This window comes from Scyliorhinus canicula, chromosome 3 (assembly GCF_902713615.1).
Source record: "Scyliorhinus canicula chromosome 3, sScyCan1.1, whole genome shotgun sequence".
Taxonomy (NCBI): domain Eukaryota; kingdom Metazoa; phylum Chordata; class Chondrichthyes; order Carcharhiniformes; family Scyliorhinidae; genus Scyliorhinus; species Scyliorhinus canicula.
The window spans coordinates 182095886-182123297 of record NC_052148.1 but is presented as its reverse complement, the minus strand read 5'-3'; the positions used below and the strand labels follow the sequence as shown (position 1 = coordinate 182123297).

Here is a 27412-nt window from a genome sequence, read left to right as displayed (position 1 = left end):
ACATCCCATTATTCAATGACACTGCTATTTGTTTGGCCTCGGGGATTTTATCCCTGCTGAGACCGCGCTTAAGAGTTATTTCTGGTTGGCCGACAAGTTCCTTCCCCTTCCCCCCCGAACCTTGGGAAGGCACCTGAGAACACGCCCTCTCCTCCGCCCCTCCACCTGGTGAAGCCCCCTGGGCCCGATCACTGGCAGTAACATCCGGGTACTCTGGCACTGCCACACCAGGGCAATTCCTGTGCCAGCCTGGCAGTGCGACCCAGTAACCAAAGAATGCCATAGGGAGTGGAAACCAGTATTAAACGGCACGCTGGCAAGGTCTCGCAGGCAAGGCCTCTAGGTCCTGGGCGCGGGGAGAATCCCACGAACGTATATTTAAATGTGCCAAATGCTGCTTTTAAATATGCTGATCTGGATCATGCCCATTGAGGGCAAGATCCAGATGACAACGTCTCGGGAGACTATGTTAAATCATGCGAGGCATTTCTCAAATCTCGCGAGTGAACTTGTCCCAACACTAAGTCAGGCGCAATGAGGCTGTTAAATCATACCTTGTATTTAATCACAGCATGGGTCCTGAGGTCTGCCTAGATACCAAGTGAGTTTGGCATGGTTGATGCAAGGGCAAAGAATGGTGTGCATGGGCTGGCATGAATTGGCACTAAGGGTTATAATGGACCATGGTGAGTATGGGGGCATGTTAACATTGAGGGTATAAGGTGTCATGGGGGTGGGTGGGGAGCATGAGTTAGTATGGGGAGTGTGTGGGGGTGATGGTGTGTGAGGGGGGGGGGGGGGGAGATCTGCTCTTCGTTTCATTGTGTATTTTCATAGTCTCAAAGTGTTGGTGCATCAAGGCTAACCTTTCACCCAGCTTGCCTCAGCAGCCAGCATTCCGGGGGTCACCTGCCATAACTCCCATTTTCACCTGGCCTGAAAATCCAAACTTCCGGGCACTTTCCTGGGTCGGATTTGCGTGGCTGGGAATTGTCTCGAAATTGCACTGCCTCCTGCCCATGACTGAAAATGTAGGCCATAATGTCTAAAATTCTCAATGTGATCCAGTTTTGTTAAACAGCCTTTAATCTTATTTGAACATATGTGACCATACAATGCCGCCTCACCTGTGTTTGTCCTGACCCTCATGATAGCATCAAATCCTATTGGTTTCTGTACATCCTTTCTTAGGTTGTTCAAGAAATGTTCCGCATCAGTCTGGATCTACACCAAAAACAATGATACGAGAAAAAGATTGAGCTGTCCTGTTATCACCAGTTGATGGCACTATAGTTACTAATCACAGCACTCTACAGCAAACATATTAAATGGATTGTTGTGAATACACCAATTTATAAACAGAAGGTACTATTGTTACACTGAGATATCAATATTGTATCACCTTTAAATCAATTTGCATCATGTTGTAATATATTAGAAAAGTGTTTTGATTAAATATTACGCTGATTGCTAGATTACCATTGATGAGTCCACCTCTATCAACATCCCAGAGGTCACCATTGAGCAGAAACTTAACTTGACCAGGCACATAAAAATACTGTGGCTACAAGAGCTGGCCAGAGGGTGGGAATTCTGTGATAAGTCATTCACCTCCTGACTTCACAAAGCCTTTCCGCATCTACTGACACATAATTTGAAGTGCAAATGAATACCCTCCACATGCCTGGATTAATACAACTCTAATGACACAAAAAAGTCTCAACACTATCCAGGACAAAGCAGCCAGTTTGGCACCTCATCCACCACCATCACACTTGTGGCTGCATTGTACAGAATTTACTGCACTGCAGCAACTTGCCAAGGTTTCTTCAATGGCACCTTTCTAATCCCTACCTCTACTGCCAAGAAGTGCAAGGCAGCAGGTGGATGGGAACAAGTAATCCCTCAAAGCCACACACACCATCTTAACTATGAACTATATTATTGCTGATTTTTTGCTCGGGTCAAAATCCTGGAATTTCCTCCCAGCAATTCAGCGGGTACACCACCCGGTCTGCAGAAGCTCAAATAGGTAGCTCATCACTCAATTAGGGAAGGGCCTTGTTAACAATGCTCACACCCATGCTCAAATTAAATCTACGAGAGAGGAATGAGCAGGTTTCTGTTCAACTCTAAAATTAGGAGGCATTTGGGGCCTCACGGTAGCATGGTGGTTAGCATCAATGCTTCACAGCTCCAGGGTCCCAGGTTCGATTCCCGGCTGGGTCACTGTCTGTGTGGAGTCTGCACGTCCTCCCCGTGTGTGCGTGGGTTTCCTCCGGGTGCTCCGGTTTCCTCCCACAGTCCAAAGATGTGCGGGTTAGGTGGATTGGCCATGCTAAATTGCCCGTAGTGTAAGGTTAATGGGGGGATTGTTGGGATATGGGGATATGGGTATACGGGTTACGTGGGTTTAAGTAGGGTGATCATTGTTCGGCACAACATTGAGGGCCGAAGGGCCTGTTCTGTGCTGTACTGTTCTATGTTCTATGTTCTATTTGTTTTATCACGAATAAGTATACAAACATTCATGCATTTGTTTATTTTTTATGCAAAGGTTTTTACAAGTATATGAGCTTGGGGAAATTTCCCTGCAAAATCTGCAAGGATATTACTAACAAATTTCAATACTGTGTCTTATTTAACACTTGTAGCATCCTAAATTCTACACCCATCAACAACTTCTATCTATCTTCTTCATGGTACACATGCTGTTGGAACAGGGCTTGATGAATGAGATGAATGGGAACTCTGAACAGCCAAGCATGTTAGAAATCAAGAACACCAAGCAAACTGTTACCTGAAAATTATTGTACTTGTACAAACTGCCACCAGTAGACATTGGCACGATCCCCATGGTGGTTACATCCACGTACTGGTTTGGAAACAGGAACACGTCCACACAGCAGCTATTGGCTACACAGTCCTTTGCCAAGGTCTCATAGAAATTTGACTGTGGCTGAAAAAGTGTCTGCAGGGATTTAAATCACATTATCCTTTAACGCTAGCAATGTTCTCTTTATTTTAAGGACGGATCTTTTGAATGTCCCTCAACTAAAGCTGCAGATGAATTGTTCAGCCAACATAATTAAACGGTGTAGCTGGGCTGAGGTGTGGCAGATGGAGTTTAATGCGGAAAAGTGTGTGGTGGTTCACTTTGGAAGGAGTAACAGGAATGCAGAGTACTGGGCTAATGGCAAGATTCTTGGTAGTGTAGATGAACAGAGAGATCTCGGATCCAGGTACATAAATCCCTGAAAGTTGCCATCCAGGTTAATAGGGCTGTTAAGAAGGCATATGGTGTGCTAGCATTTATCAGTAGGGGGATTGAGTTTCGGAGCCACAAGGTCATGCTGCAGCTGTACATAACTCTGGTGCGGCCGCTCCTGGAGTACAGCGTGCAGTTCTGGTCACCACATTATAGGAAGGATGTGGAAGCTTTGGAAAAGGTTCAGAGAAGATTTACTAGGATGTTGCCTGGTATGGAGGGAAGGTCTTACGAGGAAAGACTCAGGGACTTGAGGTTGTTTTCGTTAGAGAGGAGAAGGCTGAGAGGTGACTTAATAGAGACATATAAGATAGTCAGAGGGTTAGATAGGGTGGACAGTGAGAGTCTCTTTCCTTGGATGGTGATGACCAACACGAGGGGACATAGCTTTAAATTGAGGGGTGGTAGATATAGGACAGATGTCAGAGGCAGTTTCTTTACTCAGAGAGTAGTAGGGGTGTGGAACGCCCTGCCTGCAACAGTAGTAGACTCGCCAACTTTAAGGGCATTTAAGTGGTCACTGGATAGACATATGGATGAAAATGGAATAGTGTAGGTCAGATAGGCGTCAGGTGGTTTCACAGGTTGGCGCAACATCGAGGGCCGAAGGGCCCGTACTGCGCTGTAATGTTCTATGTTCTAATGGCAAAGGAACATTTCAAAGAGAATTTATTTATGTTTGAAGATTACTCCATCATAAGGTTGTCTTACTGTAGAAGCATTCTTTCTAAAAGCACAACCTTATTTAATAAGTTTGTTGTCTAAAAAAATAAATTTGTTATAATTAGACAGGCTGTTCAGTTTTAGTGGTATAACATGCTCCCAGATATAGTTTCTTATTCCCTTTAATCTGCATTGGGGCAGCACGGTAGCACAAGTGGCTAGCACTGTGGCTTCACAGCGCCAGGGTCCTAGGTACGATTCCCCGCTGGGTCACTGTCTATGCGGAGTCTGCACGTTCTCCCCGTGTCTGCGTGGATTTCCTCCGGGTGCTCCGGTTTCCTTCCACAGTCCAAAGACGTGCAGGTTAGGTGGATTGGCCATGATAAATTGCCCTTAGTGACCAAAAAAGGATAGGAGTGGTTATTGAGTTACGGGGATAGGACGGAAGTGAAGGCTTAAGTGGGTTGGTGCAGACTCGACGGGCCGAATGGCCTCCTTCTGCACTGTATGTTCTATGTCTATGTTCTATGCATGATAGCATTAACCAGGGTTGTAAAAATGCCCTCTGTGACTGAAATAGGTAGTTGCGTCAGCAGTACTGAGGGGGTGCTGCACTGCCAGAGGTGTCACCTTTTGGATCAGGTATCAAATGAAGCTCCGTCTGGCCTCTCCAGTAAATGTAAAAGATTCAAAGCTACTATTTTGGACACGTGCAGGGGAGTTACAAAGAACAATACAGCACAGGAACAGGCTCTTCGGCCTTCCAAGCCTGTACCGGTCATGATATCAACCTACCTCAACAAACATCACAACCAGAGGCTGGTTTTGCACAGTGGGCTAAACAGCTGGCTTGTAATGTAGAAAAAGGCCAGCAGCGCAGGTTCAATTCCCGTACTGGCCTCCCCGAACAGGTGCTGGAATGTGGCGACTAGGGGCTTTTCACAGTAACTTCATTGAAGCCTACTTGTGACAATAAGCGATTATTATTAAAGATCACTTCAGCTGGTCACTTTTAAAATTAGGGATCGCCCTTATAGGACGGAGATGAGGAGAAATGTTTCCTCTCAGAGGGTTGTGCAACTTCGGAACTCTCTGCCTCAGAAGGCAGTGGTAAGTGGAGTCACTGAATACATTTAAGGCAGAGGTAGACAGAGTCTTGTTAGGCAAGAGAATCAAATGTTAATCGGGGGTGGATGGGAAAGTGAAACTTAAAACAGAAACAGATCAGTCATGATCTTATTGAATGTTGGAAGCGGTTTGGAGGCCCAAAAGGCTTACTTCTGATCCTATTTCACATGTTCATATTATGACATTGCTGCTTGTGGGGCCTTGCTGTGCACAATTAGCTACAATCCAACTACATCAAATCCTACTTCATTGGCTGTAAGATGCTTGGAAATGTCCTGAGATTATGAAGAGAAAGTTGTTTGTTTTTTTCCTGCTACCTCTAGTATGTTCCTGACAATCTTGTGGATGAGTAGCTAGTAGTACAGATTGCCTGATGTTTACGTATCTAGTGTATTAGTAAATTTAAAATGTGAAACTAAATCAGCAGAAACAGTGTTCTATCAACACACGTTTTTCCAGCTACTGTACCTTTTCTTTCTCTGTATTCACCAGCTTCCTGTCATCTCTGTTTCTCAGTTTACCTGGTGCTTCAGCTGTCGGCAGGGATGAGTGGAATATAAATAACTTCCCAGAACATTCAGCAGCCTGTTGTAAATAAAAGTACTTGGTACACCTGGCATTGAACTGTTGATTCAAGTGTGTATTACAGAATTTTAATCACCATTTTCTTTGTTCTCCACAACTTCCATTAGATATTCTACAAGAAATAATCCTATTCATCGAACGGGAAGATAGTTAGTACAATTAACAGCTGAATCCTACAGAAAAGAAACAGCCCGTGTTAAATCCATACTTTGCTGATTTCAGCTCGCTTGGTTGCAGGAATGTTATAGTTGATCTCAGCATTACTTAAAGGAGTGGGGGAAAAATTGTTCTGAGTTGTCACTCCTGTTTGTTATTCAAAGACAGAAAATACTGGAAACACTCAGTGGGTCAGGCAGCATTCTTGGATGGGAAACAAAGTTAATGTTACAGGCTGATAGCCTTTTGTCACAACTGTAATAGGTTTTAAGCAAGTAGAGAACTGGGTGGGGCTGGATGGGAAGGAGTATGGTAAAAGATCAAAAGGGAAGGTCTGAGATAGGGCGGAAGACAGGAGAGATTACGTTACAAACGGGATGACAGTTAATCTCTCCATCTCAGAACTTCCCTTATGCTGCTTCCTCCCTTAACTTTCTGAAAGCTAGTTACGTCACTAACATTTTCCAGATCTGATGGAAGAACATCAAACTAAAAGGCTCTTGCTGCTAATTAGGAACTTTATTCCGCTGGGGCTCCTGGAGATCGGGCTAGTGGGGGCACTGCCAGATTTTGCAGTGACGGACGGGATCCCAGCTGCTCACATTAAATTCTGCCCAATGTAATCTGGAAAGGGGAGAAATTGGATAGAAAACAATTTTCTGTAGGAAAAATTCAAATAAATATTTATGGAATATTCATTGTTATCTTTCACTAAATTGAATCAAATGAACCAGGCATGAGAATATCATCTTTATTAACAATATGTTAGGTGTCATAATGTATTTCATTTTCGGAGGGTTGTCACCCTCTGGAATAAATTCTTGGTGGATGTGCTTCTTTAAGGAGAATCGGCTAGCTGTGGAGGGAGGAGGCTTTGTGTCACATTTAGGGTGTGGCATTAACTATCTATTTGAATCTACTAAATTCAGTACCTAAATAATTTTTAAAAACCACAATCCTATCTCCTCTAGACAATATTTCTACAAATGAATAATCCAATTCTCTTGGCCTATCCTCATAACAATGAGATGTAAATTCAGGCATAATCTTTGTTGCTTTCCTCTGTGCTCTCTCTCGGGCCTGAAGATCAATGCATAATGGGATAAAAATACATTAATCCTATAAATGGTGAGATTGCATTCCCAGAAAACTAGAAGCAACAGGAATTAGTTGTGCTGATCTCAGGGTCCAGTGTAAGATCCAACTAACTGAGATCAAGGCTTTTTTTTAATAACTTTGCTTGATAGGAAGGGTTGAACAGTTCTCAGTTATTTCCTGTGCATATACTGAATAGTGGAAATCTTGTTTAATATGTTTAAATTGTTCTTATTATTTCCCCACAATTTACATCATATTACAAGGATATACCGCACAGAAACTGCTCATTTGTCCCGACAGGTCCACACAATGATAATGCCCCAGAAAAACCTCCATCCACAAATATACAAGTCTTATTCTCTCCCTTTCTTAGACTTCCTTGAAAGTCTCCTTAATCTCGTGTCAGCTCCAAAATATCTCATCAAAGTGGTCTTGGTCAAATTAACAAACTGGCATCTGGCCTCCCTTTGACAATATCTTCGATAACATGCTCAATGGTTGATACCTGCACATGTTATATGAAATGCCAGATGTGTATTTTGGACCAGAGTGCAAATCCTAATAGTTGACTGCACAGTGGATGGAGATCTATGAGCCACACCAGGGTGCCAGTTTTCAACAATTGCCTAGATTAGGCAGGCGGTAGGTTGAAGAATTGCACTACTTGCCTGTACCAGTAATGCCAGGTTTGAACCATTTTTGAATTTGGGCCTTAAGTCACATAGAAATACAGGGAAAACTACTTGGTGACTGTGTTGTGCATTTCGTGCAGTCGTTCCTTTTCTAACCACTGGTCATGCTGCTCAAAGCCTAATGTAAATAAGCAAGTTTTGTTATTTGGATTTAAAATTGCAAATGGAGCACTACCACCGGTTTAGGAGCCTGATTTGCATATTTAAGTCACATATCTTGGGTGGGAATGCTGACTATCTCCTGTTTGAAACCTCAGCTGACAAACGCATGGGGGCGGATTCTTTTTAACGTCATCTGTCGACCATCTCGTTTTGCAGTATTAACTACTGACAGGTCACAGTCCAAAATTGCCCATAATAACTTCTACCAAATTCACAAAGGTGTCAACAATTGATCTGCAAATTCCAAAAAAAGGTTAATTCTAATTTAGTAAGAAAGTCCTTGTGTTTTTCATTTCAAATTCCAACTGTGCATATCTGAGTCCTCAGCCAAAACATGAAAAGATCTTGGCTGCTGTCATTTAAAAAAAACCTAGTGACGAACAAGAAAGTCTGCCCACTGGGAACAAAGAAAACAGCAATCAGATCTTTCCACTTACTTAAAAGGTTATGAAGTTTACATTTGACTTCAGAGAATTAGTACTGACAACTTTAACAAGGCTGTTGTGAATAGTTTTTCCAAGTGTATAATTATTAAGGACTACTGGCACAATATATTCCCTTTTAACTCTGAAAACAGAGGCCTTGCTTTGAGGTTAAGGATAGGGAACCTTAAAATGGGGGCTGTTCAAGTCCAAGAAATCCACTGGGATAAACTAAAAATAAATAAGCACTTTGTTCATGCGATACTACATTTCGAGATAAGCTGGCATTCTTTGCATTTACAAAGCCAACAGAAAAAGAGTGAGGCAACTCAACATATTTGTAATTAGCAGTATCTCTTTTTGCTAACATAATCTTCTCGTATTGAATGTTGATCATGCCAAAACCCACTGGACTCTGCAGTGATGGAACCCAGCATAAAAGAAGCCCAGTAAAGTTCCCACAAAACTGAAATAGTTCTGGCGACCATTATTATGGGATTCGTGATTTGTGTGCCTTTACATCAGTTTCCACAAAAACTAGCTGTATAACAAGTTAATACAGTAGTAAACGGCCTTTACTTAATAAACAAAAATTAACTTTACAGACTGCTAAGACAGCTAAAACAATAATTGTACAGAATATAAAAGCAGACAGCAAAGTTTTTACAAATATATAAAGCAAAAAAGAGTGGCTAAGGTAAATATTGGTCCTTTAGAGGATGAGAAGGGAGTTTTAATAATGGGAGATGAGGAAATGGCTGAGGAACTGAACAGGTTTTTTGGGTCGGTCTTCACAGTGGAAGACACAAATAACATGCCAGTGACTGATAGAAATGAGATTATGACAGGTGATGACCTTGAGAGGATCGTTATCACTAAGGAGGTAGCGATGGGCAAGCTAATGGGGCTAAAGGTAGACAAGTCTCCTGGCCCTGATGGGATGCATCCCAGAGTGCTAAAGTGATGATTTACCAAAATTCACTAGACTCTGGGGTGGTCCCGGTGGATTGGAAATTAGCAAACGTGACACCACTGTTTAAAAAAGGAGGTAGGCAGAGAGCAGGAAATTATAGGCCAGTGAGCTTAACGTCGGTAGTAGGGAAGATGCTGGAATCTATCATCAAGGAAGAAATAGCGAGGCATCTGGATAGAAATTGTCCCATTGGGCAGACGCACCATGGGTTCATAAAGTGCAGGTCGTGCCTAACTAATATAGTGGAATTTTTTGAGGACATTACCAGTGCAGTGGATAACGGGGAGCCAATGGATGTGGTATATCTGGATTTCCAGAAAGCTTTTGACAAGGTGCCACACAAAAGGCTGCTGCATAAGATAAAGATGCATGGCATTAAGGGTAAAGTAGTAGCATGGATAGAGGATTGGTTAATTAATAGAAAGCAAAGAGTGGGGATTAATGGGTGCTTCTCTGGTTGGCGATCAGTAGATAGTGGTGTCCCTCAGGGATCTGTGTTGGGCCCACAATTGTTCACAATTTACATAGATGATTTGGAGTTGGGGACCAAGGGCAATGTGTCCAAGTTTGCAGATGACACTAAGATGAGTGGTAAAGCGAAAAGTGCAGAGGATACTGGAAGTCTGCAGAGGGATTTGGATAGGTTAAGTGAATGGGCTAGGGTCTGGCAAATGGAATATAATGTTGACAAATGTGAGGTTATCCATTTTGGTAGGAATAACAGCAAACAAGATTATTATTTAAACAATAAAATATTAAAGCATGCTGCTGTGCAGAGAGACCTGGGTGTGCTAGTGCAGGAGTCGCAGAAAGTTGGTTTACAGGTGCAACAGGTGATTAAGAAGGCAAATGGAATTTTGTCCTTCATTGCTAGAGGGATGGAGTTTAAGACTAGGGAGGTTATGCTGCAATTGTATAAGGTGTTAGTGAGGCCACACCTGGAGTATTGTGTTCAGTTTTGGTCTCCTTACTTGAGAAAGGACGTACTGGCACTGGAGGGTGTGCAGAGGAGATTCACGAGGTTAATCCCAGAGCTGAAGGGGTTGGATTACGAGGAGAGGTTGAGTAGACTGGGACTGTACTCGTTGGAATTTAGAAGGATGAGGGGGGATCTTATCGAAACATTTAAAATTATGAAGGGAATCGATAGGATAGATGCGGGCAGGTTGTTTCCACTGGCGGGTGAAAGCAGAACTAGGGGGCATAGCCTCAAAATAAGGGGAAGTAGATTTAGGACTGAGTTTAGGAGGAACTTCTTCACCCAAAGGGTTGTGAATCTATGGAATTCCTTGCCCAGTGAAGCAGTTGAGGCTCCTTCATTAAATGTTTTTAAGGTAAAGATAGATAGTTTTTTGAAGAAAAAAGGGATTAAGGGTTATGGTGTTCGGGCCGGAAAGTGGAGCTGAGTCCACAAAAGATCAGCCATGATCTCATTGAATGGCGGAGCAGGCTCGAGGGGCCAGATGGCCTACTCCTGCTCTTAGTTCTTATGTTCTTAGAATTGTGTAAAAGGTGGGAGAAAATAATTTGAAGGGAAGAATGGTCTCTCACCAGTATTGCTATATAAATTTGCAATTTGAATTTCATTCAGTGTGCAAATGTTAGATTACACTGCAGGGTGACAGTGGTTAGCACTGCTGCCTCAGCACCAGGGACCCGAGTTCAATTCTGACCCCGGGTGACTGCCTGTGTGGAGTTTGCACTTTCTCCTCATGTCTGTATGGGTATCCTCCTGGTACTCAGGATTTCCCTCCCACAGTCCAAAGGTGGGGTTACAGGGAGAGAGCGGGGGAGTGTGCCTAGGTAGGATCATACAGATTTGATGGGCCAAATGGCCTCCTTCTGTACTGTAGGCATTCTATGGTTCTATCCATTTTATTTTTTCTCAAAGATATATATGCAATTGATGTGGCAAGATCAAGAAACCAAAAGCATACAATGATTTAGATTTATAGTTTACATTTCTAATATTCTGCTGGATTAATCGGTATAATTCCTTCCTGTACTGTGGACGTCTTAACTCATTGGCATTGATTAGACTGTGGAAAGACTAGATTCTGGGAGCCAAAAACAGGATAACTTATTCTATGTTGGGTCTGACTCATTTTTCTATATCGACTGATGTAATCTAGTTAGTAATACTGTACTACAATCTTCACATTTTGGATTTTTAGCCAAAGTTTTTGGCGGTTCTCACCTCCAAATGGAAGGATCAATTTTAACTTCACTTGCCTATTGGACACCAGAGGCTAGATGGGTGGGGGCTTAACTAAACTTGGCCAGGTGAATAACCTCTGACTGTTCCCACCCTGAACCCAGTTAATTTTGACCTTCCCTTCTGAGCAGATAATCCAGGGTCTTCTCCCTACATTAGAACGACCCAGGATTGTTATTGCTGCATCCTTCTCCATCGCAGTCCAGGTAACTGAGATGGAGACCATCCACCATTGCTCCTGGTTCCCATGTGTCTGCCGACCTGTCAACTATATGAGATACACAGGGAAGGTGCAGCCAACTGTGTCTCCAGTGGAGAGTGGATGGAGGTTAAATCTGGTCAGGGCAGTGAAGATGGAAAATGGGGTGATGACTCATTACTGTGTTTTTCCAACAATTTAAGGCAGGATCGAAGAGGATAATCCAACACTGTGGGCACGATCAAACGGCCTCGTCACCTTCGGGCGAGATCCAGATTTACATATTTAAGTGGGCCATTAGGCTAATTTAAAGATGTCGGGTCTGCATTTCAAAATGGCACCCCAATCTCTTCCTGCACTAACGAACTGAGCTGAGCTCATCAGTGCAGGAAGTGAGGCAGGTGCGGCCTTGGCAGGGCGTTCCTGACCGAGGCCAGGAAACACAACAGAATCCCGTTTGATAGCGGGGTCCGACTTGGCGCAGCAGGCGGCAAGAAAGACCCCACTGTACCCGCCCAAATCAGGTCTCTTTTACCGTGCATTAAATCACGCCCTATAAAATGGTTCTGAAGTGGAATAATCTAGGTTATGCTCAGATTAATGTTAAATTATAATTTTGCTTTATGACTGCTCATTAACCGTCTTAAAACAGCATCAAATAGAAGTAAAACTAACAAGGTAGACCTTTGAGTTTATGCTTTTTTTGATCAGCTACAAGATCAGCTATACATATTAAATACTGCCAGAATCACAAAGAAAAACAACTAACCTTCAGAGCTTCTAGGCCAGCTTGGATAACTGGGGCGAAGACAGTTTCACTCTCACTGGTATCAGCAAACATTTCAGGGATCTGATCCAACAGGCTTTAGAAATAAAACAAGGTTAAAATTAATGTTCAGCAGTTTGATTTACATTTACCCCACCTTTTGCTTCCACTGTTTTGTTTTGGATTTGGGTCTTAGTTGGGCTTTTGTTAAGGTTTACTTGTTACTCTAAGAATGCTACCAGAGACTGTTATTCATAATAAATCATTCCTGTTTATTTAGCGATCACTAGTTATCTCAGTCCTCTACACAAGGGTTTCTCCTGCTTCCCACCAGATCTCAGTTACTTAATCGTGTGACATTATATCGGAATTACATCAGTATCAGGTGCTCCTGATGTTAACCCTTTACTCTATATTCCCACTCCACCACAGCTCGATGACATATATATGATCTCACTGGGGAACTTACAAACAGTCTCAGTTGCAGGAAGAATTTGGTACACCTTGTTCAGAAAATTCAGTCGTCTTAGTGCAACGTTACCCTAGCAGGAGCAGTTGTGTAATATACCTTGGTTATTCTGGCACAGTTCTGCCATAACTTGTTTTCCTGACCTATTGATTTACTTTTGTGCAGATCAGAATATATCTCCTTACTCAATGTTCTGGCCTCCAATAATATACTAGATCCCAATCAAAAAATTCCAAGTGTAGGGAAACCTCGCCATTGGTTCTATGTTTGTCCTGTCCCTTTTCAAAGCAATCAAGGAACTCAACAAAAATGGCTAAAACCTCAAAGGTGTGGCGAGTGGGATTCTACAGCCCCTCTGGCATATCCAGAGGCAGGGGTAAGTAAAAGAAAATGGTTGGGTAGCTCAGCCCTGAGCTGCATGCCACCCCTCATATAATGGTTGGGGGGGGGGGGTAAGTTGTCAGTCAGCCCATATGCCCCAAGGCTTATTGAAGCTCTTAAGTTGCCATTTAAAGGTCTGTTTCCATCTCCACCACCATATTACGGGTGGGAGGGGAAAGCAGAAAGAAAATAGCCAACCTGTTACTTTCCCTACTTGGTGTAAAAGGCAGGAAATGGTGGAGGATGGTGAGGGGAGTGGAGTTTCCTCTGCTCTTCGTGGGCATCCCCGTCAAGACGGTACCCCTAAGTTTTGCTTCTCTCCATTCTCTTGAACAAGATCCCCCACCTCTCGCCACTCTTCATTGTGGGCCCCGACCAAAAACCCTGGACTAACTGTAAGTCTTGCAACCACCAATACTTCCTGGGCCTCCCTTGTAGTTCCAGCAGGGCCACTACAGAGTTTTGGTACTGCTGAGATTACTCAGCTGCAAACCATTCAGATTGGCCAGCAGCTCTCATGGGGCAGAAGTCCCACTCAAGCCTTGTTAAGTCTGCCCCCAGCATCAGTTTATGCAGGGCAGTCCTTTTTTAAATTGGGTGGGCTCAAAACAGACTTACTACCAGGTTGGGGCGGAATGGGGTGGTGCGTGGGATGGCGAGACCTACACCTACAAGCCCTGGTGTCAGATTTGAACCCATAATGTTCTAAATTTGAAGTAGGTTCAACACCACAGAGCCAAGCTGGTACTTCGAATGATACACACCTCTGCCCAATTTAAAATGCTTTCTGCAGTATACCTGGGAAGCAGTTTACATGGGACTGAAGTACAGTAGCCAGAACAAAAGGACCAATTTTGTGCAAACAGGGGGTGCATTGCAGGAAGTTGCAGGTGCTAAAGCAGTGTTTTTGTCGTTTTTAAGGGGCGATAAGTCACAGGCTGTTTCTCAGCAATTTTCTGTAATATTCTCCCCGTGAGTCAGTGCCCCCTGGAAGCATTGGATCAGCCCTATAATGTCATTAGGAGCATAACTATTTTGTTGCCTTTGGAATGGACAATAATTATCTAATTTGAAAAGGTTTACAAGCTAAATCCTTTGGACAGCCTACTGGGTTTTAACATAGGCCCTTCATCTCAGAATCACAGACTTTAGCACTGCCAGAAATTATGGGGTTGACAGTTCCACTGAACTCGACTGCAAGTCTGGCAAGAGCCCAGCAGAACCATTGACACCTGTGATTTGTACCCTTGGGTAGGGTGCTCTTTCCAAGAGCCGGTGCAGACCAGATGGGCCGAATGGCCTCCTTCTGCACTGTGAATTCTATGAAAATGGGTAGCAGAGGATAAAATGTGTGCAACATCCAATAAATATTGAAAAATAACCAGCATATTGTACGCATTTTACATATATTCATTTTCAGAGTGAGATGATGAGGCTTTGTCAAAATTTGTTTCGATTTTTTTGTTAAAAGTACTTGCAGATGCGAGACCTCACCTTTTAGTTAATATATTTGCCAGTTTGTCCTTCTCTGATCAAGTTTATCTATTTGTTTGGATTGTTAAAGGGCTCAAATTATGTCATTTCAAAATATTGATAAAACAGTATTACAGACAATGTTTGCAATTAAATAGCAGAGTCAAAACAAAAAAAAAATTACAGGTCATCAGTCTATTATTTTTGATTTTGTCAATATGACAGTTGAATGCATGAAATTGTCATATTTTATATTTTTTTCAGTAATATTCCTAAAATCTAGTTTAAGATGCATACAGACATGACTGCTAGAACTATGACTAAAGTGTCGTAAAAGTGAGATAATCATTGATTTGCAGGTGAAGTGTTCTGCTAATATATCTTGAGAACCATTTACTTGTTTGCAGATAGCTAGCTAATTAAAGAAACAAAAGAATGCTTAATGCATAAGCTTTGTGTACAGATGATGTAGTTAATGGGAGGAGCCAGGTCAGTCTGAAAGGTTAGTTGGTCCTAGAACTCTCATCTGAAAAGTGGTGTTTCAGTTTGGTCCTGAAAGACTCTCTCTCTAAAGATTCTGCACAAAGAAAAGCAAGTAGAAACCTGGTGATTAACTTTATACAGGAGTTGTATTTGAAATATATTGGGTTGCTCAATTGGAATATAGTGGCAGGTTTAGGAAAAATTCTAAGGTTTTCTCTTTTACTTAAGAACTGCTGTAACTGTTATCTGAAAAGCTATTTCTTAGTTGCTGATATGATTAATTTGGTGTTCAAATTAAAGTGTATTTTAACATAAATGATGCATTTAGGTCAGTGTTTTGACTCCTGTGGTGCAGTAACATTTCCTCAGTTTTACAAATTGCAAACAGTTCGGAATAATATCCAAGGTAAAACATGATTTTTATGGCACTTTCCATCAGCATCCATTTTCTACAAATAACAACACACTGGTAAAAAAATTTTTAAATGAAATAATGACAAATGCAACAAGTACTAACGATTGTTACAGTTTTTTCTCACTTGTTAATAACAGGTCGAGATTCTTGGACATCGACAAGGAAGCCATCCAGAAGAGGAACAAACATCTCTCCAACGTCTGACACCACCAACATCTGTGGCTGTGCAAGGCTGCTCTTCAGATTGTAGAAATGAAGAACCTTGTTGTAAGTGACAAAACCAACTCTAATGGCAGAGGTCTCGGCTTGATCTTCCCTGTAAAATTATTTGGAAGAGAAGGGGGAGATTGATAATACTTACCAAAGTAAAAAGCCAGCTAACAACAGGGTGAATTCTAGGTTGGTTCATATAAGCCTCACACTTCTGCTTTGTGAAGCAAAGCTGCAGATTAAAGTTACATCGGTGCTGCCATAATATTGGCAGACTAGAATATACGAAAAGCAATTTCTACAATAATAAATAGAATTTATATAATGTCTTTATTACAATAAGATGTCCCAATGTACTTAACTGCTAATAATGCAACATAGAGTAGTCCTGGCAGATTTCTTAGCTTCTATTGAGAACTAGAATTAACGGTAATTTGACCGGAAATATACATTCAAATATGAAACAGAATAATTGCAGAGCCTATCGTGATATGACAGTTTGTCAATTCTGCAAATAGTCACAGAAATACTAGCAGCAATAACAACAGCAGGAACTTCAATTATGTATAATCTTCAACAAAGAAAAATGCCCAAATTTGCTTTGCAGAATCACAGCAAATTAAATGGATGCCAACCCAGAGGAGGAAATATTAAGAAGGATAACCAATAGCTAGGTCACAAAAACCAGGGACAGATTTTTGTCAAGGGAATGAGCAATGACAGTTAGATAGTTCCCAACTCTGCCGAATATCCTCTGTCAAAAGGCCTGCATTTGCCATTTTTCATTCAAGGGCTCTGCCAGTTCCGGAGTCAGGCCTGAGGTGGCAATGAAGGCAGGTGGATGGCCTATCTCTGTTTGCTGGGATATTGGCACAGTTGTAATCATGAATACCAGGCCCTCAAGCCCTAACCCTGCCTAACACTACCCCACCCGCCCGCCTTTAACCATCCACCCATGGGACAACACGGTGGCACAGTGGTTAGCACTGCTGTCTCATGGCGCTGAGGTCCCATGTTCGATCCCAGCCCTGGCTTACTCACTGTGTGAAGTTTGCACATTCTCCCCGTTTGCGTTGGTTGTGCCCCCACAACTCAAAGATATGCAAGGATAGGTGGATTGGCCACGGTAAATTGCCCCTTAATTGGAAAAAATTAATTGGGTACTCCAAAATAAAAAAAAACATCCACCCATGAATCCTCACTTCTCCAACGCCAATATCCCAGCAAACAGACAAAGGATTCACTATGAGGCCATCTGGAAAAACAGATGTCTGGTCAACTATTCTTACTGCTATTGTGGATACAGCTGTCAGTACGCCTCACTTTAAATGGCTGAGCTACACGAATGGCTATTTCACTTAGTTCAGCAGGCAACATTAATACAGCTTGAAGGGGAATGATAGTTTTGTGTTATTGACATCTTTATTATCATGTAATAGCCTGAGTTTTTCAATTTACACAACTAAGTGGTGTGAACTGGATAAAAGCTTTTTGTCATTGCTACTTTGAATGGCTCAGATGGGTAAGAATGGTAATGTATTTAAAGGAAATGTTGAATGACTGTTCTGTAGTTCCCAATTTGCGACTAGGGTTCTGTCTTGGTTCATGATCCCTCGGAGGTGATTCCTCTCAACAAATAAAATGAGAACGGTTCCATTAAAATTCCAGGGAGGGGCATTTGAAATGTCCACCCCCTCAATGGGGCTGGCAATGCTGTGTGCAGGCTAGCTATCTGCACCCTTATCCTGAGATGGTAAAAACTGATGGAAATGAGAATTGGGGTGCAAATCTTGGAATCAAGTCCCATCACCATTTGATAGGTCTCCTGACTCAGCCTAATTTCATGAAAATTCGAGCCCCTTTTAAGCAGGATCTTAAGAAATTCAAGAACATGAAGAGATTAAACAAAGGTATTCCAGATTTTAGGGCCTTGGTAATTGAAGAACAAAGAACGAAGAAAAGTACAGCAGAGGAACAGGCCCTTCAGCCCACCAAGCCTGTGCGATCGTGGTGCCCCACCTAAAAGAAAACCTTCTCCCCTTATTCAATCCATATCCCTCTATTTCCTCCCTATTCATGAACCCATCCAGATGCCTCTTAAATGTTGCAAATGTGTCTGCTTCCACCATATCCTCTGGCAGCGCATTCCAGGCAGCCACCATTCTCTACATTAAGAAATTACCACACACATCTTCCTTGTGGCATGGTAGCACAGTGGTTAACACTGTTGCTTCACAGCGCCAGGGTCCTAGGTTCAATTCCCGGCTTGGGTCACTGTCTGTGCGGAGTCTGCACGTTCTCCGTGTCTGCATGGATTTCCTCCGGGTGCTCCAGTTTCCTCCCACAAGTCCCGAAAGATATAATTGTTCGGTGAATTGGACATTCTAAATTCTCCCTCGGTGTACCCGAACAGGCACCGGAGTGTGGCAACTAGGGGATTTTCACAGTAACTTCATTGCAGTGTTAATGTAAGACTACTTGTGACACTAATAATGATTATTATTATTAAACTTTCCCCTCTCACCTTGAACCTGTGCCCCCTTGAAATTAACACTTCCACCCTTGGAAAAAGCCTCCGACTATCCACCCTGTCTATGCTCGTCATAATTTTTTAGACTTCAATCAGGTTTCCCCTCAGCCTCCATCTTTCCAATGAAAGCAATCCTAGTTTATTCAACTTCTCCTCATAGCCAACACTCTCAAGACCAGACACCATCCTGGTGAACCTTCTTTGCACTCTCTCCAAATCTGCCACGTCTTTCTGATAATGTGGTGGCCAGAACTGCACACAATACTCCAAATACAGCCTAACTAATGTTTTAGTAGCTTTGACAAAGGGTTATTTGGACTTGAAAAGTTAGCTCTTTTCTCCCCCTACAGATACTGACAGACCTGCTGAGATTTTCCAGCATTTTCTCTTTGGTTTCAGATTTCAGCATCCACAGTAATTTGCTTTTAACCAAGGTTTTACAGAGCTGCAACATGACTTCCCAACTCCTGTACTTAATGTCCCGGCTGATATTTGCCTTCATAATCATCTTGGCCACCTGTGTTGCCACTTTTAGGGAACTGTGGACCTGCACACCCAGGTCCCTCTGTATGGTAATGTGCCTTAGGGTTCTGCCATTTACAGTATAACTCATATCTCGATTTGTACCTCCAAAATGCATTACCTCGCATTTGTCTGGATTAAACTCCATCTGCCATTTCTGTGTCCAAGTCTCCAATCTATCTATATCCTGTTGTATCCTCTGACAATCCTCGGCACTATCAACAACTCCGCCAGTCACCAATTATGGGGTGAGGGGGAAAGAGATATTTACAATACAATAGAGTCAAAGTAATGAAGAACTTGAGGGAGAATTGTACAGCCAGGTGAAAACTGGTGGACTTGTGGCTAGACAATGGGGGATCTTTTCACTAAACTGCACATTTGACTCTATGTGTTGCTTCATTTAATGTAGGGCAATATGTTTATTGATCTTTATGTTTTCATATTGCTTTCTATGGTGCCATAAGCTGGTGCATTCTGTTGAGCTCAAGCTCCTAGCACAATACTAAAGCAAATCACAAGGAATATAGCATTTTCGGTGAAAAGGCAGATTAAAAAGGCGCAAAGATATAATAAAGTCGAGCAGATAATATAAAAAATAAAAAATAAGACCTTTAATAAGAATACTAAATTATTTTAAATATTAGAAAGAGGAACTGTTTCGAAAAATAGCAGACCTCAAGGTAAATAAATACTTGGAACCTGTTTCCATGCACACTATGGTTATTGAAGGAAGTAAAGACAAGAAGCTCATCTATAATTTTTAATCCTCAAAAATACACATTGGACAATGGGACTAGAAGTTATAATAATAATAAAATAATAACAATCTTTATTATCACAAGTAGGCAACGGAATTACTGTGAAAAGCTCCTAGTCACCAGATTCCCGCGCCTGGTCGGGTACACAACAGAATGTCCAAATTACCTAATAATCTTTCAGGACTTGTGGGAAGAAACCAGAGCACCCGGAGGAAACCCATGCAGATGTTGGGAGAACGTGCACATTCCGCACAGGCAGTGACTCAAGCTGGGAATCGAACTCAGGACCCTGGCGCTGTGAAGCAACTGTGCTAACCACTGTGCTACCGTACGGCCCCCATAAGCAGACAGTGGCCGGGATCTACCGGCCGTGTTGCGCTTGTCCCGATGTGAACCCCAGAGCCCTATGCGCACTGACCGTGAAGAGGTGCTGTGTGCCACCGCAGACCCAACCCACGGAGTGCCGATGGTGGCCACCAGCTCCTCCGAGCTCCACCCCTCTGACAACGGGGCTTCTCGCAGTCAGCACCCAGTTCAGTGCGGTACAGCAGGGCATGTGCTGCCAGCATGTGCGCCGGGGCACATGTCCAGAGGACACCCGCCAGGGGACTCTTAGGTCATTGGATGTGGTAAGCAGCTGGCTGCCTCCACCTCTGACGTGCATCCTGGGGATACACGTAGACACAGCGGTAGAGCACGGAAGGCTAAGCATCTTGAGGATCACTGCGAGGGAACTGGGAGGGGGAAAAGAGGGTAGGTATGAGGTCTGCATGGGGGGAAAAAAAAACAGATTGGGGGAGGGTATGGGAGTGTTGGGAAAGAGGGTGGCACCATTCGGAGTGAGGCAGTGGTGGACACTCTGTGAAACCCATAAAAATATCTGCAACCTTGACCAGTATGATGCCTCTGGCACTTTCTTTGGTTATGCGGTCCGAGCTACAATCCCATGCCCCATCTCCCCGGACATGAGGTTCCTGAACTCCTACCGTTCCTCCACCCCCCCCCAACCATGTGCAGGTGTGATGCGTGTGAGTGAACACTCAGCGGAGGCAGGGCTCAGATTATGGCATAGATTGAGCAGCACCAATGCTTAGCTCTCTGCAGGTCATCATCACACCCCCTACCCTCGACAGTGACCGGACACAGTCCCATCACCCTGGGGTGATGTTACACAGGTCCTTTGAGTCCTCTAGCTGCCCGGGAATCTTGTTGGGCTTAATACATGTCAAAGTTTATATAGATTGCTGCCCAGGAAAACAGTGCATCCATAACTTCGCAGATGCACTTGTGGGCTTGAGAGGTGCCACACAGGTCCATGCTCAAGCCCAGGAATGATGTGGTGTAAACATTCAGAGCAGCAGTGATCTTGACAGCCACCAGGAGTGGGTATCCTCCTCCTCCATGTGGTGGCAAGTCCCCAAGTACATGGCACAGGTGCTGCACCGTCCTCTTGTTAAGGCGGAGCCTTCTGCGGCTCGCGCTGTCCATTAACTGTTCGAAGACCAGTGTCACCTGTACACCTTGGGCGGTCATCGGCCTCTCCCTCTGGATCCCTCCCTGGCCTGATGGACAGCCTAGTCCTCTGGGTGCGGGACAGGGTCCAAAACATGGGCTCCCTCTTTGAGTCTCTTTCAACGCTGCTGCCGCTGCCGTTTCCAGTGTCTGGCCTGCCAGCAGCACCACTGGGGCAAGTTCCCCGGGGTCCAACATAGATATCATAGAATTTACAGTGCAGGAGGCCATTCGGCCCATCGAGTCTGCACCGGCTCTTGGAAAGAGCACCCTACCCAAGGTCAACACCTCTACCTTATACCCATAACCCAGTAACCCCACCCAACACTAAGGGAAATTTTGGACACCAAGGGCAATTTATTATGGCCAATCCACCTAACCTGCACATCTTTGGACTGTGGGAGGAAACCGGAGCACCCAGAGGAAACCCACGCACGCATGGGGAGGATGTGCAGACTCGACACAGACAGTGACCCAAGCCGGAATCGAACCTGGGACTCTGGAGCTGTGAAGCAATTGTGCTATCCACAAGGCTACCATGATGCCTCTGTAAGGAATTGGGAGAGGGTGTGAGACTAGCAACTAGTGATGTGTTCCACCCCGGGACCCTCCAGTCCCCCCCCCCTGCCAATCCCTCCCCACCCCGGCACGCCCTGATGACACACCCCCGGCCACAGCAAGGGCCCCTGCTCACCGGACCGCACACCCTGCACCCTAGACACCCGCACGTAACATTACTTGGACCAGAGACGGGTCCCTTCCCTGGTGCACTCACCCACATCTTGGCCGCGGTAATATCCCCAGTCCAGGGGCCCAGCCCCTGGGTGTTTGGATGTTGGCTGCTGCATCCATGGTGTTGCTTCCTGTAGTGTTCAGGCACAGTGTCCAAGCATCATGGTCTGATTGGGATGCTACGCAATAATCCCCATATGTTACGTGGCATGCCTAAGGGGAGCGGGCCGATTAGATCGTGAACAGATCAGCACCCAGTGTGGATCTCGCTTTTGGCCTCTCCCACTATTTAATGGCCTTGCCTGCTCTCGCTTAAGCGCAATGCGACCATTAAATCCCACCCTCTACATGTGGGTGAAACCAATGAGAAACTCCCCAGGGTCCAAAAAAGCAACTTCAGTGTCATTTAATAGTGGTGGGGAACTCAAACCTGCCACAAATGAACTTGTACCTTTTTCCATTAAATTCCACCAAATGTATCACCTTAATTCAAGAAGGAATAATAATAATAATCTTTTATTGTCACAAGTATGAAGTTACTGTGAAAACCCCTATCGCCACGTTCCGGCACTTGTTCGAGTAAGCTGGTACGGGAATTGAACCCGTGCTGCTGGCCTTGTTCTGCATCACAAACCAGCTGTCTAGCCCGAACAGGTGGACAATATTGTTAACTATGGACCAGTTATTTTAGTATCAATTGCAAGATAACTCTCGAAGTGTTCATAATTCAAGGTAAAATTAGTGAGCATTCAGAAAGGCATGGGTTAATGAGGGATAGCCAATAGAATTTGCTAAAGGCAAGCTGTAATAAGAGTACTGGCACCACAACAAATCTACCATCATAGACAGGCTACTATAGAATCAGCGATTGATTGCATTAGATGCTGTGTTTATGGATTCTCAGAAGGCTTTTGATAGGATGTGCAGGTTAGGTGGATTGCCCCTTAGTGTCCAAAGATGTACAGGTTAGGTGGGGGTAAGGGGTTATAGGGTTAGGGTGGGGACGTGGGCCTAGGTAATGTGCTCTTTCAGAGGGTCAGTGCAAACTTGATGATTCAAATGGCCTCCTTCTGCACTGTAAGAATTCTATGGCTATCTTGCACGAGGCTTGTTAGAAAATCTCAGTTATATAGTGTAAGGGGAAAGGTAGCAGCATGGATTGTAAATTGCCTGACATAGAAGAGAAGTTAGAATAAATGGGACTTGATCTGATTGGAGAAACATTGGAAGAGGTGAAACCCAGGGGTCTATGTTATTTTTTTGTATAGGGAATACATCGTGATAATTTCTGACAACACAATAGTCAGAGGTTTGGTAAACAGCGAGGAGGTCTTTAAAAGAAGTAATGGAGAAGGTGCAAAACTTAATTATCCGGGTGATAGCAGAACTGGGAGGTGATAACTATCAGAAAAGAGTTAACAGTCTGGGCTTTTCAATAAGGTTGAGATGCCATATTCAATATTGTGAAGGGTTTGATAGGATAAACATCGAAATTTTTCCACTTGTGGGAGAGTTTAAAACTAAAAGTCATAAATGGAAGACAGTCACTAAAATCTAAAATAAGGAATTCAGGAGATTTTTTTTAGTTAGTGATTAGTGAAAATGCAGAACTTGCCTTAACGTGAAGTAACAAATAACGTGTGAATTTAAGGGGAAGCTAAGTGAGGGATAAAACAACAGAAGATTATGCTGACAGGGTTAGGTGAAGTAGAGTAAAAGGAGTATAAACACCAGCAGAGATTAACTGGGTTGGAAGGTGTGTTTCCGTGCTGTAATTACTTTGTAATCTATGTAATAACAATGCATAGCCAATTGAGTAAACCACTATAGCAACTGTCATCTGAGCTTTGGCTGAATTTCTCTATTAATCTTTTACCTAATATGAGCTGGAAAAATTTCACTGAAACAATAGTAGTCATTGAAAGCAGGTCATAAAAATGCTACTGAAAGTGATAGCTAACACATACATAGCTGGCTGGCATAGTTAACTATAATAATTGATAAACATATGGTGCCTTTGAGTGCACCATTATTTCCCAGTATGTTTTACATTCTTACCTTGGTAATTTATCGAGCAGGGTCTTAAGCTCCTCACATATTAGTTTGACACATCCACTTTTGATATTGCTATATGACACATCAATCATGAAGATGAAAGCTGGTGGATTAGGAGGCTTGCTGTTCTGTAAAGGAAAATAATTTGTGAACAAGGTGGGCTCCCTGGCGACAGGGTTTGGCGGGGTGGGGGGGGTGGGGGGGGGGGGGGGGGGGGGTGGGGGGGGGGGGGGGGGGGACTTTCCAGATCTCTGTTGACATCAATGGAGGAAGGATGTTGAATTTGTCTACCATTAATGTTAATTAAGGAAAACTGCTTATCTTTGATAAAACACTAAGAAAACAGTTTAACTGGTCATTTTTCTCACTTGTATCTTTCATGCAGCCTTGCTGGGTGAAAATTGACTGTTGTGCTTGCCTACATGGCACCAGTGATTTAGGTTCAAATTTCTTCTGAAACAGTTTAGCGCATCCAAAGTATGTGATAAACCACCTTATTTATGCAACAGCTTCCTTTCTTTAACGTCTTGAGTTAGTTACCAGCTTATGACCTACAAATGAAAATCTCTGCAGCAATAAATCTCATGTTGCAATCTATTATTGACATGTCTGGCTCTTTCATACCAGTTCCACCTGAATTGAATCTTTCAATGGGTTGGCTGTTAATTGCTGTAAATAAGTGCCATGCACTTTAGTTGGCATGTTTTCATTTACTTCAGATGTAATTTTGGAAATGGTTTCCAATTTCATTTAACATTTAGATTCAATAAATTATGCACCCCAAAACAAAGTGATAAAGACAGAACCACATACACAGACAAGTGAATGTTCTATTTCTGTAAAGCAACACAAACAGCATGAAGTTGAATGATCCTTCCAATTGCAGAACATGTAAAATGTTCTCAACATGAAACAAAACCCACTGTGGTGACTATGGCCACTCCTGGCACACCACACAATAGAACACCCTGATTTTGGTGATCCAGTGAATAGACTCATAAAATAGTACAGCACAGAAAAAGGCCATCAGACCATCTGCGCTGGTGCTTTCAAGGAGAAGGCCTGTTAGTTCCATTCCATTTCTTTTTCTCCAGAACCTGCATTTTCTTTGTATTCAAATATTTATCCAATTCCCTTTTGAAAGTTATTATAAAATCGGTTCCCACCACCATATCAGGCAGTGCATTCTAAATCCTAACCATTCATTATGTGAAAGATATCGGGCGGGATTCTTCCGTATCCGGTGCGGCAGAGTGGCGTGAACGACTCTGGCGTCTGCCCGCCCCAAAGGTGCAGAATCCTCCGCACCTTCAAGGGCTAGGCTGGCGCCGGAGTGGTTTTCACCCCGCCAGCTGGCGTGGAAGGCCTTTGGCACCACGCCAGCCGAGGCCGAAGGGACTTCACCGGCCGGCGCGGGTCTCCGCATGCTCGGGAGCGTCAGACCTATGCGTCCGCCATTGCGGAGGCGTGGAGGAGAAGAGTGCCCCCACGGCACAGGCCCGCCCGCGGATCGGTGGGCACTGATCACGGACCAGGCCACCATGGGGGCACCCTCCGGGGCCAGATCGCCCGGCGCCCCCCCAGGACCCCGGAGTCCGCCCGTGCCGCCAGGTCCCACCGGTAAGGGACCCAGTCTAATCTACGTCAGCGGGACTGGCAAAGAACCAGCGGGACTTCGGCCCATCGCGGGCTGGAGAATCGTCGGAGGGGGCCGCTGCGAGTGGCTGCCGACCGGCGCAGCGCCATTCCCACCCCCGCCGAATCTCCGGTGCCGGAGAATTCAGCGGCCGGCAGGGGCGGGATTCACGCCCATCATCTTTCATGTGGTTTCTGGTACATTTTGCAATCACCTTAAATTTGCGCACTTTCACTATTGACACCAACCATTTTTCTTTAGTCACTCTTTTGAATTCTTCAGGATTTTGAACTGCTCTGTAGAATCTCCTCAATCATTTCTGCTCAATAGAGAACAACTACAGCTTCTCCTGTCAATCCATGCATCTGCAATTCCTGATCCCTGGAACTGTCTTGTAAATCTCACATATGCCATCTCCAAAGCTTTCAAGCCCTTTCTAAATGTGGTGCTCAGAATGGACACAATAAACCATCTGGATCAGAACTGATTTTCTTTTTAAATATTGGTTTAGCTTCTGAGGATGCTCTGGTAAAAGAAGAGTGGAAATTGCAACAGCACCAGCGATAACTTTCCAATCCTTCTTGGATACAGGAGTTGTGGCAAAGGACTGAAGAACTGTAAATGTCATGCCCTTGCTCAAAAATAGGTGCAAGGAGAATACGGCAAATCACTTTAACCTAGGTGGCGGCAAAGCCTTTATAAACAATAATCCAGGGCAAAATTAACATTCACTTGCACAAGGGTGGAAGAATTAAGGAAAGCCAGCATGGATTTGTTCAATGAAAGTCATGTTTAACTAACCTGACTTGAGTTTTTTGATCAGGTAATGCATTTGACGTGGTGCATTTGACTTCAAAAATACATATAATAGTGTGCTACATGTTAGGCTTATCAGCAAAATGAGACAATAGTAATATGGATATAATATTGACTGAGGTACAGGAAACAAAGAGTAGTAGTAAACAGTTTATTTGGACTGGGAGAACGTGTTCAATTGTGTTCCCCAGGTGCTGGGGTTGTTTATCTTGATCTATTTTAATGACATAGATTGGAACTACAGGGCACAATTTAAACATTTGAAGGTGACTTCGGAACTTAAAGTATTGTGAACTGTAATTCTGAATTGTGGAAGACAATGAAGAGGACATGGATATGCTGGTGGAATGGACAGGTAGGTGACAGATGACATTTAATGCAGAGAAATGCGAAGTGATACATTTTGGCAAAAAGAATGAGGAAAGGTAATACAAACTAAAGGGTACAATTCTAAAGGGGATGTCAGAATGGAAAGACCGAGGGGTATGTGTGAACAAATCATTGAAGGTGGCAGGGCAGATTGAGAAAGTGGTCAAAAAGGCAGCTAGAATCCTGAGTTTTATAAATTAAGGTATAAGTACAAAAATAAGGGAATTATGGTGAATCTTTATGAAACACTGGTTCAGCCTCAACTGGAGTATTATGATCAATAATGAGAATTGTAACTTGGGAAAGATGTGAAGACTTTAGAAAGCATGGGGAATAGTTTTACAAGGATTCTTCCAGGGATAAGGTACTTCAGTTATGAGAATAGGTAGGAGAAGGTCGGACCATTTTCCTTACAGAAGATTGAGAGGAGATTTTATATAAGTGTTTGAAATCATTGCAGCCTAAGTAGTTTCCTCAAAGATTTGATTGCATTAATGGACTTCAGACTGAAGTTATGAATAGTTAACTAGCTGCTATGCAAGTTCAGACTGTTCTCATGCAATTTCAGACAGGTGCAGCATGGCTGCAAATCCTAGTGCTCAAAGGGACTTCGAGGGTATCATGCAGTCTGTCCTCAAACAGATCAATAGGATTGCTGAGGCACTACCCTGGGAGAGTGGCAGTGGCTCCATGGAACAAAAGTCCGCTATGGTCTGTCAGG

General features: G+C 43.6%; 1 protein-coding gene across 2 annotated transcripts in view; it reads right to left on the bottom strand.

Annotated features, from left to right (window-relative positions):
• LOC119963167 (protein transport protein Sec24D-like) overlaps positions 1 to 27412 on the bottom strand; it is a 212892-nt gene that overhangs the window by 63625 nt on the left and 121855 nt on the right. For both annotated transcript variants that reach the window (XM_038791860.1, XM_038791861.1), the window contains 6 exons: positions 23874 to 23998; positions 15673 to 15864; positions 12331 to 12424; positions 5528 to 5644; positions 2801 to 2971; positions 1128 to 1224 (listed from right to left, as the gene is read on the bottom strand). In XM_038791860.1, coding sequence (XP_038647788.1) covers positions 1128 to 1224; positions 2801 to 2971; positions 5528 to 5644; positions 12331 to 12424; positions 15673 to 15864; positions 23874 to 23998 — 796 coding nt within the window. The remainder of the gene's footprint in view (positions 1 to 1127; positions 1225 to 2800; positions 2972 to 5527; positions 5645 to 12330; positions 12425 to 15672; positions 15865 to 23873; positions 23999 to 27412) is intronic.